Source organism: Otolemur garnettii, unplaced genomic scaffold (assembly GCF_000181295.1).
Source record: "Otolemur garnettii isolate 467f Iridium unplaced genomic scaffold, OtoGar3 scaffold00054, whole genome shotgun sequence".
Classification (NCBI taxonomy): domain Eukaryota; kingdom Metazoa; phylum Chordata; class Mammalia; order Primates; family Galagidae; genus Otolemur; species Otolemur garnettii.
Window position 1 is genome coordinate 4,638,408 of NW_003852449.1, and position 17,285 is coordinate 4,655,692.

Sequence of the window (17,285 nt, forward strand, 5' to 3'; positions counted from 1 at the left end):
GGGGAATAGCTTGAGGCTCCGTCTCAGGAAAAAAGAAAAAAAAAATAGGATTATAAGCACTTAGAGTGTTTAATCTTAAGGCAAAACTGGTAGATACTGTATCTGTCTATGATCTATAGTAACTTACTCCTTACTAAGTAAAAGACTTTGGCGGTGAGGGGGGTGCAGGTTGTGCAGAGGGCGATGGACCACTCTCCTTCATCTTACGGTCCTAGAGCAGAACCATAGAGTGGCACTGAAGCATTAGATTCCCTGGGTGTCCCCTGCAGATGGGTTTTTGCGGGGGAGCAGGGTCGTTAATGAGTGCTCCAGGATTTATTATGGGAATTAGGCTTTACACAATTGTGGAAGGATCTGGGGAGAATAAGGGAGTTAGAGGGTATAGCTAGATGTGCAGCTGGAGTTCACTGGGCAGTGGGTGTCCGTCTGTCACAATACTGAACTGGGAGGCCCTTCAGAGAGTGGCTGCTGCTTCACTTCTGCCTGCAGAAGCAGTGCCTGTTCTGTTCAACTTTAAGTTAAAACCATGTAAAGAAGGGGATTCCGTCAAGCACAGCTCCCAGTTTAACTGAAGTGACATAGTACAAGCCCCATAGTCCCACCCCTTTGTCAACATGACATCTGCCTACACCCCGATAAACATATTTAGCTTACAAATAAAGACAGCAGTGAAATTATACTTCACTTAACAGGATGTAACTATCCCCCTTTGACTCTTTTTAAAAAAGATAGTCTGCTTTCTTCATCTTAGGGTAATGGTCATTCTTTCTAGCTATTTACTCTCCTTTTGAGATCCTGTAACTTAAATACTCAGACATAAGGAAAAACACTCTTTACACATGTTAGATTAATTGTTCTCATCTGGAAGTGATTTTGCTCCCAGAGGACTTTTGGTGATACCTGGAGACATTTTTGGCTGTCACAGCTGGGAGAAGGAGAGGGGTGATACTATTGACATTTGGTGGATGGAGGCCACTTCAGTGTAGGGAGCAGGCCCCTAACAAAAGGAGTGTCTGGTGCTAACAGTCATTAGTACTGAGGATCCTTTTTAGTAGAGATGGGGTCTTGCTTTTGCTCAGGCTGGTCTTGAACTCCTAAGCTCAAGCAATCCACCCACCTTGGCCTCCCAGAGTGCTAGCATTACAGGTGTGAGCCACTGTGCCTGGCTACTTGAGTATTTTAAAGACAACTATTAGATTATAGCATGTTGGTACCATTCTACAAATTCTGTTGTAATCTTTACATTTATCATGAAGCCTAATTGCATTTTATGTTCTAAGAACAAAAGAACTGCTGACCTTTTATGTAGGAACTAGTACATTTATATCATATAAAATTATTCTTTATATTTCTGGTATATAATTCTAGATAAACAGGAAAGGTATTAATCTGTTTAGAAGAAGGCGTTGTTGTTATTGCACTTTTGGTTTCATGGTTTAGTCTAACTCTTATAATTTGCTCCACCTTGGAAAAGTTTCATCTGATTTTTGTTAAAAATGTGACATGTGTAACTCTTAAAAAGAGGCTTAACTGTCTAGAAGGGCAAAAATAGAATAGAAATATAGAGATGAAAATATAGTTCAGTAAAATAAGGCTGGATTACTGAGAGCTGGAAAGAAAGAAAATGTTGAGACAGATGAGAACTCAAGCTGGGAAGAAAATCCAAGCATAAGAACAAGACGTTGCTGGCTGCTTACTCTGTACAGAGACGGGAAGTAGAGTATGGTGGCAAATGGTATTAGATAAAGTCATTTAGGAAATATGGTGGCAAATTTGCTAAACTTGGCAGGGTGAAGCTAAATCACATGCAGATGATAATCACAAAATAATATTTGTGGGACATCACAGCAACCTAACATTAGCCATCTCTCAGTCATAAGAGCAAGCCTTGACTGTAGAGTGTGCTCTCAGTATATATGAATTAAACAAATGGAAGTTTTAAAGTAACCTTAGTAGGGGGGAGGGAGAGGGGAGGGGGGAATGGGTGGAGGGAGGTGGATTGGAGGGATCACTTCTGAGGTTTATCTTACAAGGGTACAAGTGAATCTTTCTAAGAGCAGAATGTGAATGTTTTAAAATAATAACTAAGAAAATGACACGAAGGCTATGTTAACCAGTTTGATGGAAGTGTTTCAGATTGTGTGTGAAAACCCCACACTGTACCCCAGAAGTGCATTAATGTACATAGTTACCATTCAATTAAAAAAAAAAAAGAGTTGCAAAATTAAAAGAAAAAAAATAAATAAAGTAACCTTCGTTACAAAGTAGGTATTGATCAGGAAGGACAAATTTGTTGGTAGGTAGGTTGTAATTGGAATTGAGCAGGATTAATGTCTATAAAAAATGGAAGAGTAACAGGGCAGTTACTCAGATAAAACAAGTTGTCTGCAATACAGAAGAAGCCAATTGGTGGAGACCATCAGAACAAAGTTTGCTTCTTCAAGCAACAAATTGTTAAGAAGCTTCTCCTAGGCTTGGCGCCTGTGGCTCAGGTGGCTAGGGCGCCAACCACATACACCTAAAGTGGCGGGTTCGAATCCAGCCCAGGCCTGCCAAACAACAACAATGGCTGCAACCAAAAAAATAGCCAGGCACTGTGGCAGGCATCTGTGGTCACAGCTACTTGGGAGGCAGAGGCAGGAGACTTGCTTGAGCCCAGGAGTTGGAGGTTGCTATGAGCTATGATGCCACGGCACTCTACCCAGGGAGACAGCTTGAGGCTCTGTCTCAAAAAAAAATAAAAAAAAGAAGCTTCTCCTAGTTTCTAATAAAATAGGTGGGGGTGTATGTGTATGCATAGCCTTTTACATATCCTTGCTAGTTCAATCATTGTTATCTCTAAAGTATAAATTCAAAGTAACATCCTCCTGCAGACCACTACCCTCTAAGTCTCTAGCTGCTGCCTAAATGCTGATAAATTTATTTTGCTGATAACTGCATTGGATTTTCTCTTTTAGAACAAAGTCCATTTCTGGCCAGGTGAGGTGACTCACACCTTTAATCTCAGCACTTTGGGAGGCAGAGGCAGGAGGATCACCTGAGCTGAGGAGTTCAAAACCAGCCTGGGCAACATAGCAAGGCCTTATCTCAAAAAAAAAAAAAGTTAAGGCTCAACACCTGTGGCTCAAGTGGCTAAGGCACCAGCCACATACACCTGAGCTGGCAGGTTCGAATCCAGCCCAGGCCCGCCAAACAACCATTAGGGCTGCAACCAAAAAAATAGCTGGCATTGTGGCAGGGGCCTGTAGTCCCAACTACTTGGAAGGCGGAGGCAGGAGAATCACTTGAGCCAGGAGTTGGAGGTTGCTGTGAGCTGTAATGCCATGACACTCTACCCAGGACAATAGCTTGAGGCTCTGTCTCAAAAAAAAAAAAAAAAGTTAACTGAGTATCATAGCATACACCTATAGTCCCAGCTATTTGGGAGGCTAAGGCAGGAGGATCACTAGAGCCCAGGAGTTCCAGGTCACATTGAGCCCTGATCTCGTCACTGGGTGATAGAGTGAAACCCTTTCTCTTTAAAACAGTGGTTCTCAACCTTTCTAATGCCGCAGCCCTTTAATACAGTTCCTGTGGGTCATAACCCATAGGTTGAGAACTGCTGCTTTAAAAGAAAAAAAAAAGTCCATTTCTGTTTTTTTTTTTTTCTTTTCTATCATCTGTTTTTCCCCTCTTGACCTAGTATGCTCCTTTGCACTTTATACTAGTCATTGTTCTTTTATTTTGCACTAGGGAGAGGAAATTCAATGTCAGTATGTTGTGACATGTGCAGGACTTTACTCAGACCGGATTTCAGAGATGAGTGGCTGCAGCCCTGATCCTCAGATTGTACCATTCCGGGGAGATTATCTGCTCTTGAAGCCAGAAAAATGCTATCTTGTAAAAGGAAATATTTATCCGGTGGGTAACGATGCATCTGCCTTCTCACTCTTCTTGAGCTGGTTACGGGGAATGAAAACAAAAACTTTTACCTGGGTAAAAGAGACATTTGGAAGGGCTGTTTGTGTAAGCATTTCACCTGTTTCTCTTGTATTTATATTCCTAAATCTTTATCTTGGTATCATAGTTATTGTAATGGATTGCCCACAAGCACCTATCTCCAGAATGCATGTGTGCACCATGGGAAGTACTAAGGTTTCTTACCCAGATTCTCCCTCCTCTCCCGTGGAGGGAGCACTCATAGGAACACTTTCCCTATGGGGTCCCAAATACACTACCCTCCTTCTCAGATCACTGTCTATAGCTGTAGAAAAGGGATGTGGCCACTCTGTAGTTTCAGGGAGTAGGAAATAGGTTTAAATGAAGAATTCATTTTTCTGTCTGGAATTACCCCCAAAATAGACATATTAGGTTGAGCCAGGGACATAGTCATTATTCGGCTATTTAATGTTTTTTGTTGTTCTAAAACATGAATTTCATTGTTTCAGCCTCATACATTACCATTTTGCAAAAGCCTATGTTATAAATATGTGGGGTTTTTTTAATGGCAGTCACAGCTGTCTCTTATAGGAGAGAGAGTAACCTGAAGTAGGACAGTTCATCTTTACTGTGTCATTGGCCACTTAGATGATAGTGTGTGTTGATGTCTACGGCATCAGTGTTTCTTGTGTGCCATTTCTAAGCAGAAACATGTTACTAGAAAAGTATATCTGTGTGTAGCTCACAGTGCAAATTAAATGCATGGGAAGGAAGTGTTTTACATTACCAATTAAATGTTTGCATCTGTAATGAAATGAAATGTGAGATGGGGCTAATAGTTCCTTGCTTTGTTAAATCCATAGGTCCCAGATAGCCGGTTTCCTTTCCTAGGAGTTCACTTCACACCAAAAATGGATGGCAATATTTGGCTGGGGCCTAATGCAGTTCTTGCCTTTAAGAGGGAGGGTTACAGACCCTTTGACTTCAATGCCAGAGATGTTATGGATATAATTATAAATAGGTAACAACTTTATTTCTTTAAGAAAATGATCTTGTGTGCTTATTAACATTTTTATTTAAATTTTGGTCCTCCCCCTCCCCTAAAAAAAATTCAGCTCCTGAAACATGTATTTTTTTTAGTTTTAGTTTTAGTTTTTTGAGATAGGTTCTCCCTCTGTCACCCAGGGTAGAGTGTAGTGGCATCATCATAGCTCACTGCCACCTCAAACTCTTGGGCTCAAGCAGTCCTCCTACCTCAGCCTCTTGAGTAACTGAGATTACAAGCACTTTCCACCATGCGCGACTAATTTTTTTGTGGGGAAGAGATTTTGCTCTTGCTCAGGGTGGTCTTGAATTCCTGGCCTCAAGCAGTATCCCTCCTTTGGCCTCCAAAGTGCTAGGATTATAGGCATGAGCCACCAGGCCCAGTTTTGCATGTGGGAAATTTTGTCTTTCTTGGTATGATACTTATTGGGTAAATCCTCATATTTGTGATTGGCATATTGAGTTTTTATTAATCCAAATTTTTTTGTTTTTTAATGAAAACCAAAAACCCACTAGACAAATTCTAAAAGAGCTGAAATACTATTAAGTCAAATTAAGTGCTATGTGGAATAAGCATAATGTTTTAACTACTTCAAGAAAGTTTTGATGAGCCAGGGCAATGTTTTGGATAAAAAGACCCATTCACACGTCTGGGAATCCAAATCCTATGTTGTTAACCTGAGTTTGAAAAAAAGAAGAAATTCTCTCAAAATTAGTAGAAGGCTTTGATAATTTCAAACCAGTCACCATCATTTTCTAAGCCACTGGAGAAATTACTGATAACTGATTTTTTTTTTTTGAAGAAAACTAATAGGATGATTGTGCTGACCTAGGATGCAGATTCTTTACTATTGTAAAAAACAAAAACAAAAAATGATGTTTTGTTTGGTTCTTTTAGCAATGTTTCTCTCTAGGGGGTTTCATGTCAAAATCATTAGATTGCTTTTTAAGCTATACGTGGGTTTCATCCTCCATAGATTCTGAAACAGGAAGTTTGGCATGGGACTTCCCAATATGAGTACATGCAAAATTACATACATACGGTTTACAGAGTTTCACTTAAGACTCACAACTAGGCTTGGCACCTGTAGCTCAAGCGGTTAGGGCACCAGCCACATACACTAGAGCTGGCGGGTTTGAATCCAGCCTGGGCCTGCCAAACAACAATGACAGCTACAACCAAAAAATGGCTGGGAGTTGTGGCAGGTGCTTGTAGTCCCAGCTATTTGGAAGTCTAAGGCAAGAGAATTGCCTGGGTCCAGTTGGAGGTGGTTGTGAGCTGTAACGCCACGGCACTCTACTACCCAGGGTGACACCTTGAGGTTCTGTCTCAAAAAAAAGACTCACAACTAAATATCTTTCCTTTGACTGATTAAAGAAAAGTGGGGTAGATTTAAATATCTATTAATGCCCCCAGCAACTCAGGAGGCTGGGATAGGAGGATCACTTGAGACCAGCCTGGGCCGCATAGCAAGATCTGTGTCTAGAAAAATAAGAAAAATTAGCCAGATGTGGTTGTGTGTGCCTGTAGTCCCAGCTACTTGGCAGGTTAAAGCAGAAAGATCCCTTGGGCCTAAGAAGTTGAGGCTGCAGTGAGCTGTTACTGGTCCAGTGCACTCCAGCCTGGGAGACAGTGGAGGACCCCATCTCTTAAAAAAAAAAGAAAGAAAGAAAAAAGAAAGGTCTGTTAATACCTTTTTAGGTGTGTTGAAATCATGTAATATTTGCATTAGAAAATCTTGGCTATGGGCCTATAATTCTAGCACTCTGGGAGGCCTACACAGGTGGATTGGCTGAGCTGGTGTTCAAGACTAGCCCCTTCTACCACCCCAAGAAAAGAGCCTGGCATTGTGGCAGGTGCCTATAGGCCCAGCTACTTGGGAGGCTGAGGCAAGAGGATCTCTTGAGCCTAAGAGTTTTGAGGTTGCTGCAAGCTATGATGCCATGGCACTCTACCTAGGGTGAGTAAGTGAGACTCTGTTTCAAAAAAAAAAACTTTGATGTTGGCAGGCTTTATAGACTCCCAGTCTGGAACCAGCATTCCTTGGGATTTGGAGTTTGGAAGGTATGTTTACCTCTTGAGTTGGTGATGTTTCCTTCTGATAATGGTCAGAAGTTGATTTGCTTTTAATTTGTACTTTTTATGACTTTGACTTTTTGATTTTTGCCCTCAAAGAGCATTCCAAAGTTATAAAGGTGTTCTAAGTAATGAAGAATCCTTTCTCTAATAAAAATGTTTGTCTCTGTTTTCAGTGGCCTGATTAAACTGGCATCCCAGAATTTCTCATATGGAGTTAATGAAATGTATAAAGCCTGTTTTCTTGGAGCAACAGTGAAGTATCTTCAAAAGTTCATCCCTGAAATTACTGTCAGTGATATACTTAGGTAAGGAAAAGTGATAAAAATTGTAAATACAGTTCTTATCTAGGTAAACTTGAGAGGTAAGTCTGACTCAGTGATTACTTATGTACGTTTTTTTTTCTTTCGAGACAGTCTTACTCTGTCATCCTGGGTAGAGTGCCATGGCATCATAGCTTACAGACTTTCAAAGTCCTAGACTCAAGCGATCCTCTTGTCTCCACCTCCGAAGTAGCTGGGACTACAGGTGCCCACTACAGCACCCAGCTCATTTTTAGTAGAGATAGGGATCACACTCTTGCTCAGGCTGGTCTTGAACTCCTGAGCTCAAGCAGTCCTCCTGCCTTGGCCCCCTAGAGTGCTAAAATTATAAGCGTGAACCACTGTGCCTAGCTACTAAGTACATTTTGAGTCAATCTCTCTTTCTCCCCAAAAGGGCATTGCTAGATTATAGCCCTTAGTGCTGGCCCATTCATAATTATCTAGAACACCTTACACCTCCAAACTGAAATAGCCATTGCAACTTTATTGTGATGCCACCTTAGCTTTTTTTTTTTTTTTTTTGAGACAGAGCCTCAAGCTATTCCCCTGGGTAGAGTGCCGTGGCATTACAGCTCACAGCAACCTTCAACTCCTGGGCTCAAGCGAGTCTCCTGCCTCCGCCTCCCAAGTAGCTGGGACCACAGGCGCCCGCCACAACGCCCGGCTATTTTTTGGTTGCAGCCGTCATTGTTGTTTGGCGGGTCTGGGCTTGGGATTCGAACCCGCCACGTTAGGTGTACATGGCTGGTGCCTTAGCCGGTTGAGCTATAGGCGCCGAGCCCCACCTTAGCTTTTGTGTCCAGCTGTCATAATAACGTTTTTCCTGAATTTTAAAAAATGTCCCTTGCTCTGGGAGGCTGAGGTGGATGGACTGGTTAAGCTCAGGAATTCAAGAACAGCCTGAACAAGAGCAAGACCCCATGTTTACTAAAAATAGAAGAACTAGCTAGGTGTTGTGGTGGGCACCTATAGTCACAGCTACTTGGGAGACTGAGGCAAGAGGATTACTTGAGCCCAGGAGTTTGAGGTTGCTGTGAGCTACAATGACACCATGGCACTCTACTTCACTCAGGGACTCTAGTTAGGGACAAAAAGAGGGAGGCAGTGTGTAATAATCAAAGTCCTTGCTACAGGGTATGGGATGATGTAAGGGTAAATTTACATCTTTTTTCTTAGAGATAAAAGACTTTCTGGGTTTGATCTGTAGATTAACCTAAATACCACCCAAGCCTTATTTTTTTTCCCTCTTTGATAATATTTTTAGTGTTCACCTTTTCCATTAGCAAGCCAGTTGTTAAGATTAATCAGTAGTGTACTTTGAGGTACTCACTCTGCATTTACAATCCATCCCCCCATGAGTCCTCAGAGCATTAAATGTCTGCCTTCTCCGTAACAGCTGCTCGACTAGCCTGGTGTAAAGTGTCAGCAGGCTTGACCATATCTGGGAAGAGAGCAGTAATCATGTCAGCTGTTTCCCTTAGGGGAGCGTCCTGGTTTAATTCTGACTCTAATGTATCATTCTGAGACTAGCCTCTTTGAATCTTTAGAAGAACTATTAAAACCCAGCTAATGTTTTTCCTGTTATCTCCTTCATTCCTGTACTTACCTTCTGAAATGGAAGGGATAAAAATATCTAGATGTTATATTCCTTCATCACTTATAAATAAATAAAGGCTTTTATGTTTTCAGTGGTCTACTTCAGTAGACTTTGATGTACATCTGAAAATAGATTGGTCAAATCTGGTTTCTATTGATGCTATTAATATTCCTTGGAAAACACACTAGGTGGGTATAGTGAATTCACTGCTTGTATTCAATCACCACCTTTTTACAGAAGCCTGAGGAAAGCTTTTTGACAATTGGATTTTATATGGTATAACTGGACTTTGGGCTTATGGGCATTGTTAACCACTGTCTCTGGGCTTAAGGGTATGACTTACAGTTACCAGTTTCACTGGCATGTATCAGAAAGGGCACAGCACTGTAGGCAGGTGCATTTGGGGACAAATTCCACCTAAGCACAGATGAGTTTCTCTTTAGAGACAGAGAACCTGAGTACATTCAGCAATTCCATTTGTTCCTTTCTCTTTTTCTTTTTTTTTGAGACAGAGCCTCAAGCTGTCCCCCTGGGTAGAGTGCTGTGGCATCATAGCTCACAGCAGTCTCCAACTCCTGGGCTCAAGTGAGTCTCCTGCCTCAGCCTCCCAAGGAGCTGGGACCACAGGCACTCGCTACAACACCTGGCTATTTTTTGGTTGCAGCCATCATTGTTGTTTGGCGGGCTCGGGCTGGATTCGAACCCCCCACCTTAGCTGTATGTGGCTGGTGCCTTAGCCATTTGAGCCACCGGCACCAAGCCTTGTTCCTTTCTCGATTCCTGTAGCTGTTAAATGCAGGGAATTATCAATAACAGAAGGGAAGTTTAAGATGTTTTTATTTGGGGGGAATATGTTTGAACCATTTATATAAGTTTAAAAACAAGCATGATGATACTAAATTTTTCTTTGAGACAGAGTCTCGCTATGTTGCCCTTGGTAGAGTGTTGTGGTGTCACAGCTCATAGCAATCTCAACTCTTGGGCATAAGAGATTCTCTTGCCTCATTCTCCCAAGTAGCTGGAACTACAGGTGCCTGCCACAACGCCCGGGTATTTTTTTGGTGCAGTTGTCATTGTTGTTTAGCTGGCCAGGGCCGGGTTTGAACCTACCACCCTCCATGCATGTGGCTGGCACCATAACCACTGTGTTACGGGTGCTGAACCAATACCAAATATTGTTTATAGTTTGTACATGTAATGTGAAAATAAAAATAAGCAGGGGAGTGAAAAACATCTCATTCAGGACAGTGGTTATCTGTAGGGAAGGAAGGGAGCAGGATTCTGAGAGTTCTGCAGGGACTTCTGTCTTATGGGTAATGCTTTATTTCTTAAACTGTTTGGTAAGAAGATGAGTGCTCAGTATATTATTTTCTATACTTTGTTATATTAAATAATAATAAGAAGAAAATCAATAAACTTGTCTACAACTTGGAGCCTTAGTCCTGTCTTGTCTCATTCACCTTGTAACCAGTGTATTAAAAGCATAAATGTCCTGTCATTAATATTGCAGCAGAAGCATAGCAAGCAATTCTAGATTGTAAAAGTAATTGAAGTAATGCTTTCAGTGGGGTATGCTGCTCACAATGGTGTCCGTAAGTTCCATTAACCACAAAATGACATCTAGTTTGACTTCTCTGCTAGGCCAGAGCATTTTGGGCAATAATTTGCTGGCGAACATTAGATTAGAATGTAAAGTTATCATCTGTAAAGTGTATATATTAGCATATTAACTTTTCACTGTTAATTGATGGTCTCTAAGGCTGTTAATTTTAGTTCTACACTCCTTTAATTCTGTGATTAATTTTGGCATGTCAGTCTAACAGTGGTTTGTGTCTGTTAGCACTGTTAGGAGATAGAAGATGAATACATGGGTGTCACAGTCTCCTCCCTTTTGCCCATACTTCATTTTGGGAAATATCTTCTTTGGGGAATTCTAGAGTAAACTTTCAAGCAAGATGTTTTCAGGCAGTGCCTGTAGCTCAGTGGGTGGGGTGCCAGCCACATACACTGGAGCTGGTGGGTTTGAACCCGGTCCAGGCCAGCTAAACAATGACAACTGCAACAACAAAAAAATAGCTGGGTGTTGTGGCCGGCACCTATAGTCCCAGCTACTCGGGAGGCTGAGGCAAGAGAATCACTTAAGCCCAAGAATTTGAGGTTTCTGTGAGCTGTGATGCAACGGCACTCTACCAAGGGCAACATAGTAAGACTCTGTCTTAAAAAAGATGTTTTCATAACTAGTGATAACTAGACTATGTCATTGTGAAATGCAAAGGGGAAAGCCAAATATTTCTCCCATAAAAATGGGTTAAGATGGTCTATCTTTCTCAGACTTGGTGCTGTTGACATTTTGGGCTAAATAATTGTTTGTTGTGGGGGACTGTCCATTTCATTGCAGGTTTTTTAACAGGATCCCTGGCATCTACACATTCTAGTTGTAACACCAAAAATGTCTCCAGACATTGCTGAATGTCCTCTCAGGGGCAAAATCTCCCTTGGTGGAGAACGCTTCTCTAGAGAATTGGTAACCCTTACACTACCAAATACAGTGGAACCTCTGTAAGTTGACCACCCCAGGGACTATAGCAAACTGGTCAATATGCAGAGGTGCTCAACATAGTCCATCTTTTATTGACAGCTAGGCTTCCTGGAACGATGTGCATGTAGTGCATGTCCAGTCTATGAAAATTAGGTCAACTTGAGGAGAGGTGGTCAGTGTAGGGAGGTGGTTGACCAAGGGGGTTCTACTGTAATTATTATAACTAAATACTTACTATGTGCCAAGAACCATTCTAAGTGCTTTACGCATGTTTATGTATTTAATTCTCACAGTAACCATTGGGGGGTAAGAAGACTGTTACTCCCACTTTACTTATAAGGCAAATAAGTCACAGAGATGTTAAGTAACTTGCCACAAGGTTCCAAAGCTTACAGGTGTGTAGTGAAGGTAGTATTCAAACCCAGGGAGTGTATTTATTTGATAAGCATTTGTTGCAGTGTTGTTAGCCTAATGATAGAAGGTTTGACAGGCTACAGCTGACAGTCTGGTTATCCACAAACGTATTGTGTTTCCAGTGATATTCACTTAGAAGAATAAAGACGTGCTTTGAGAGTACTTGGAAAGTGACACATGTCTTCCAGTCGGTTGACTCTCACTCTCACTTTTGCAGAGGTCCAGCAGGAGTAAGAGCCCAAGCTCTGGATAGAGCTGGAAATCTGGTAGAAGATTTTGTATTTGATGGAGGAGTTGGGGATCTTGGAAACCGCATTCTTCACGTGAGAAACGCACCTTCCCCTGCTGCCACTTCTTCCATCGCAATTTCTGAAATGATTGCAGACGAAGTACAACAGAGATTCGAACTGTAAATAATGAGAGAAACTAGTTGTTCAGTGTAGTCTCCATGTCAGCAACAAGAATGTACTAATTGCATTCTTCAATTTAAAAAATAAAGTTTTTAGGCTGGGTGAGGTGGCTCACACCTGTAATCCTAGCATTCTGGCAGGTGGATCACTTTAGCTCAGGAGTTCAAGACCAACCTGAGCAAGAGTGAGGTCTAAAAATGGAGAAAAACTAGGCATTATGGTGGGCACCTGTAGTCCCATCTACTCAAGAGGCTGAGGCAAGAGGATGGCTTGAGCCCAAGAGTTTGAGGTTGCTGTGAGTTAAGATGTCACAGCACTCTGTCCAGGGCAAAAGAGTGAGACTGTCTCGAAAAACAAACAAAAACAGCAAAGCAGTATTTAAAATCTCATTTTTAGGTCAGAGATAACCACTGAATTGTTAAAATGATGTAATAGAGTAGTAATGTTTTTTTAAAAATTAAAGCCCATGCTTTTGTGAATAAAGAGGCAAGCTGCAGTCGTATCTGTCCTGACTCCCTCGTGCTGTTAATGACCTGTCCTCACCAACATGATCTGTGGTTTGACCGTGATCATGGTTTGACTTTCTTAGAATTTGGGGACAGATGGCATAAAATATTGGTCATGCTTTAAATGAACGTTTTGGCTTTATAATATCTACACTTTTTGTCTCTTCTAGAAAAGAACATATAGTATAAGTTCTTTTAATTTTGAAGACTCATAGAAAAGCTCACAGGAGAGCAACAGTATTTATATTTGGAAATTAAAAATTCTTGATTTCAAGGAAATACATGAAATTTCACATTTTCAAGTAGTTTGAGTAAGATTCTATCTTAGCTATAATATTTATAAAAAATGACGTTGTAAAACAAAGTCAAACCTCTGTTGTTCTCAGTCTCTTTGTAATTGATGTGGTGTGGTGTCATCACTAAATCTAGACAGCAGATTAATTACCACAGGTGGTTGTTGCCTTCTCTTTAGTCGTCTGTGGTTGAGAAACTAAGAGAACTTAGAACTGATAGGTTTTTATGAGAGCAGTTTTAGAATCCTGATACTAAAACATAGAACTCTGTAATTTTAGAAAGTTATTTATTTATTATATCTCCGTTCTTTAGTCACACTGGAGTTCTCAGAATGTTGGCCAAGATCACTAACGATTCATACCTCCTTGGTTTTTCAGGGTTCCTATAAACTTTTATATGGATACACATATCTAACTTCGAGGCATTCACTTTTGTAAACCGCGAAAGTGCCTTATATTTATATGTAATTCATAAAAATTTTGAGTTGGTTTCCAGTGCCATAGGCCATATTATACACTATATATGTGGTATCTGTTGAGTTGATTCTTATAATTTAGAAAGTTGGAAAATAGAAATGTGAATGAAATTATGATGACCTGATAGGAGAACTTTGATCACAGAACTGTGTTTAGATGAGGCATTTTCTTTTTTTTTTTTTTTTCTTTGCAGTTTTTGGCCAGGGCTGGGTTTTGAACCCACCACCTCCAGCATATGGGGCCAGCGCCCTACTCCTTTGAGCCATAGGAGCTGCCCTAGATGAGGCATTTTCATCCATCTCGCTCACATGCTCTCTCAGTATCCATCTTCTGCTCTTCATTTTTTCTTTCCTATTATTTCTCCAGAGCTGTGTGATAGATGAGTGAGAAGGACGTGCATTTTGCTTGACAGAAAAACTTTTGTTTTCTTTCTTTTCCCTTCAAGTGTTGGCGATTACATTGATTGAGCTACCTCATCCATTAATTTGAAAGTCTGCCATCATCAGCTCATGTCCACAGTACACATCCCAGGTTAATAGAGTAGGCAATTATTAAACAGTTGGGGTGAGCGTATGGAAAGCATTCAGAAATCAGAAGAAGTAGGCCTAATGGTTCTTTATACAGCTGATTCCTACAAGAAATGCAATGGACAGATTACTTTTCTGTTCAATTATATGACTGCTAAGAGATGGGAAGTATTGTAATTCTCTATTTCAACAGTACTATTATGTATATATTAAGCTGTGAAAATCTGAAATTTCAAAAATAACTATCCTAATTGAAGCAATTTCATTCCATTCAAGTCTGTGCTATACCAACCCCAAAATACAAGTAAAAAATTGGTTGAACATGTTCTGATATATAGATTGTATTAATAAACATTTATGTCCATAAGGTTTTGTTGTTTAATAGTGATATAATAATTAAAAGCTTTGTGTATTTTTGAGAGAAGAAAATGTTATATTAAAGATAATTCAATGACTTTTGTTATGAAGAACATTTTTAGTTCTGTAAACATTTTTACTCAAATAAATTTTCTGTGTGTGAGACATGAACTGTTTTCTTTAGATCACAGCCAATCTTAAAAAAAAAAACAAAAACAAACCACACCCAGGCACCCTGGCTCACGCCTGTAGTCCTAGCACCTTGGGAGGCTGCGGCTAGTGGACTGCTTGAGCTCAGGAGTTCAGGATCATCATGAGCAAGAGCAAGACCCCGACTCTACTAAAACAGAAAAAACAAGCCTGACGTCGTGGCAGGCTCTTGTACTCCCAGCTACTTGAGAGGCCAAGGTAAGACGATCACTTGAGCCCAGGAGTTTGAGGTTGCTGTGAGCTATGACGCCATGGTGCTGTCTCAAAAACCACTTCTCTATTTGTACGTAATCGAATAATGAAGTAGATTAGTTCATATTTTGAGTAAAAAAGTGGATCATTTACATTTTTGGTGTTTCATGATATGTAACTTTTTTATCATCCATACATACATATTGAAGTTCTTCCTTGATGTTCAGAGTTTGCAGTATTTGGGGAGTTGCCTTTATTGTTGGCAGAGGCCGTTTGCAAAATCTGCGTACTAGCCAGTAGGATAAACTCTCAGAACTTTCTTAAAAGGATGGTGGTGAGGTATATGCTGCCGGGTCCTGGCACATGGGAGTTTGTCAGACCTGCATTTGGATGCTGTCCAACCCTGGTGGCTGTGCTTGTGAGTTGTCCCAGTAAACATAGGAGACACGGTGTCTATATTGCTTCAGGACTATCTCTGCCCTCCTGGGCCCTTCATCTGTGTTTAGACTTCTTGGTCTGATGTTTCCTCATCTTTGTGACCATATGCTATTTATTATCTAAGTATCTTGTAAACGGTTTTGAGGACAATTGTGAAATCAGTTACTAATTTTTCTAATACACTAATAGGGAGGTTTTTAAAATTTTATTTTTATGTTTTTATTATTTTTTCATTTTTTGAGACAGAGTCTCACTTGTTGCCTTCGGTAGAGTACCGTGGCATCACAGGTCATAGAAACCTCAAATTCTTGGGCTCAAACAATTGATTCTCTTGTCTCAGCCTCCTGAGCAACTGGGACTACAGGCGCTCACCACAATGCCCAGCTATTTTTAGAGATGGGGTCTTGCTCAGGCTGGTCTCATACTTTTGAGCTCAGGCAATCCACTGGCCTTGGCGTCCCAGAGTGCTTCCATTATAGGTGTGAGCAACTGCACTTGGGCCATAATGGGGAGGTTTTGAAATTCTTCATCAGGATTTAAAGAAGGAAGGGTGTTTGTAAGGACAGGGTGAAGTGGTTGGGAGAGCAAAAGATATCTAGAGATGTTTTCAAATAGTTTATACTCATTAGAGAGTTTAAGGAAAGTAAAAAACCTCAAAGCCTAAAGGGAAGAACAATGTTGACACCAACCAACACTACTTTTCTGGCCTCAAATTTTAGAAATGATTGTGTTCTTTTTGTTAAGTTCTATAATCTTCTACTAAGGGAAGGGTCTAACATCAAAGTGTCTTTTGTTCCTTGGGTAAAATGAGAAATTTTACCTTTTAGATGTGGCAAAAGAGATGTGTAATGACATGCCTTGGGTTGCGCAGGGAGCCCAACCTTGAATTCAGGGAAGACCACAGGCACAGTGTTAACGGCGGGATCTCTCTCACTGGGGGATGCTGACTTTCAGCCAAGTTTTGCTTAAAGCTGTGTATTAAGAATAAACTCTTTTGGGCAGCGCCTGTGGCTCAGTGAGTAAGGCACCGGCCCTATATACCAAGAGTGGTGGGTTCAAACTCGGCCCCAGCTAAACTGCAACAAAAAAATGGCTGGGCGTTGTGGCGGGTGACTTTGGTCCCAGCTGCTTGGGCAGCTGAGGCAAGAGAACCGCCTAAGCCCAGGAGTTGGAGGTTGCTGTGAGCAGTGTGATGCCACAGCCTGAGGGTGATAAAATGAGACTCTGTCTCTAAAAAAAAAAAATAACCTCCTTTAGGGCAGCATCTGTGGTTCAGTGGGTAGAGTGTTGGCCCCCTATACCAAGGGTGGTGGGTTCAAACCTGGCACCGGCCAAAACTGCAACAACAACAACAAAAACATAGCTGGGCATTGTGGCAGGTGGCTGTAGTCCCAGCTACTCCAGAGGCTGAGGCAAGAGAATCACCTAAGCCCAGGAGTTGGAGGTTGCTGTGAGCTGTGACACCACAACACTATCGAGGGCGATAAAGTGAGACTCTGTCTCTAAAAAATAAATGAATAAATAAAAAGAATAACCGCTCTTAACTTTATTGTTCTGAAAGAGTGATGGAATACAATGAAAAGGTACAGTAATGGTTGTTTCTTTTATGCGTTCCAAGTTTATTTACTTCAATTTGGCCGCTGGGAATATAAGAGGTGTCCTCTAGGGATACCAGTTTATGAACGAGGGCAGTTTCTGGATATCTGAGTAGGGTTGGGCAGGCTTCCCAAACCACACTGGGCACCTACCACTGTTTCCCAAGGTGCCTAGATCTTTAGCCTTTGATTGCGTTGTTTTTTTTTTTTTTCTTAGATTCTAGATCAATCATTCCAGCTGGGACATTTACAGAGTTCTCATTGCCTGGATTCTTATGAACACTCAGAGCCAAGCATGTTGATCATGTTATAGACCAAAAGGAAAAGGTTGTCCAACTTTGTGTTTTGGAATTTGGGGATACAGAGAT

General features: G+C 41.1%; 1 protein-coding gene and 1 non-coding gene across 2 annotated transcripts in view; one reads left to right on the forward strand and one right to left on the reverse strand.

The window, feature by feature from the left end:
- The window catches only part of L2HGDH (L-2-hydroxyglutarate dehydrogenase), a 29,857-nt gene extending 17,401 nt beyond the window's left edge, over positions 1-12,456 (forward strand). Inside the window, exons 7-10 of the mRNA XM_023514528.1 lie at positions 3,733-3,900; positions 4,782-4,939; positions 7,216-7,347; positions 12,130-12,456. Of these exons, the coding sequence (XP_023370296.1) occupies positions 3,733-3,900; positions 4,782-4,939; positions 7,216-7,347; positions 12,130-12,325 (654 nt within the window). The 3' untranslated portion in view covers positions 12,326-12,456. The remainder of the gene's footprint in view (positions 1-3,732; positions 3,901-4,781; positions 4,940-7,215; positions 7,348-12,129) is intronic.
- Positions 5,446-5,505, reverse strand: LOC111726139. Its single transcript, XR_002773993.1, has one exon. It is a non-coding gene; the product is annotated as a U7 small nuclear RNA (small nuclear RNA).
- Positions 12,457-17,285: the final 4,829 nt, after the last annotated feature.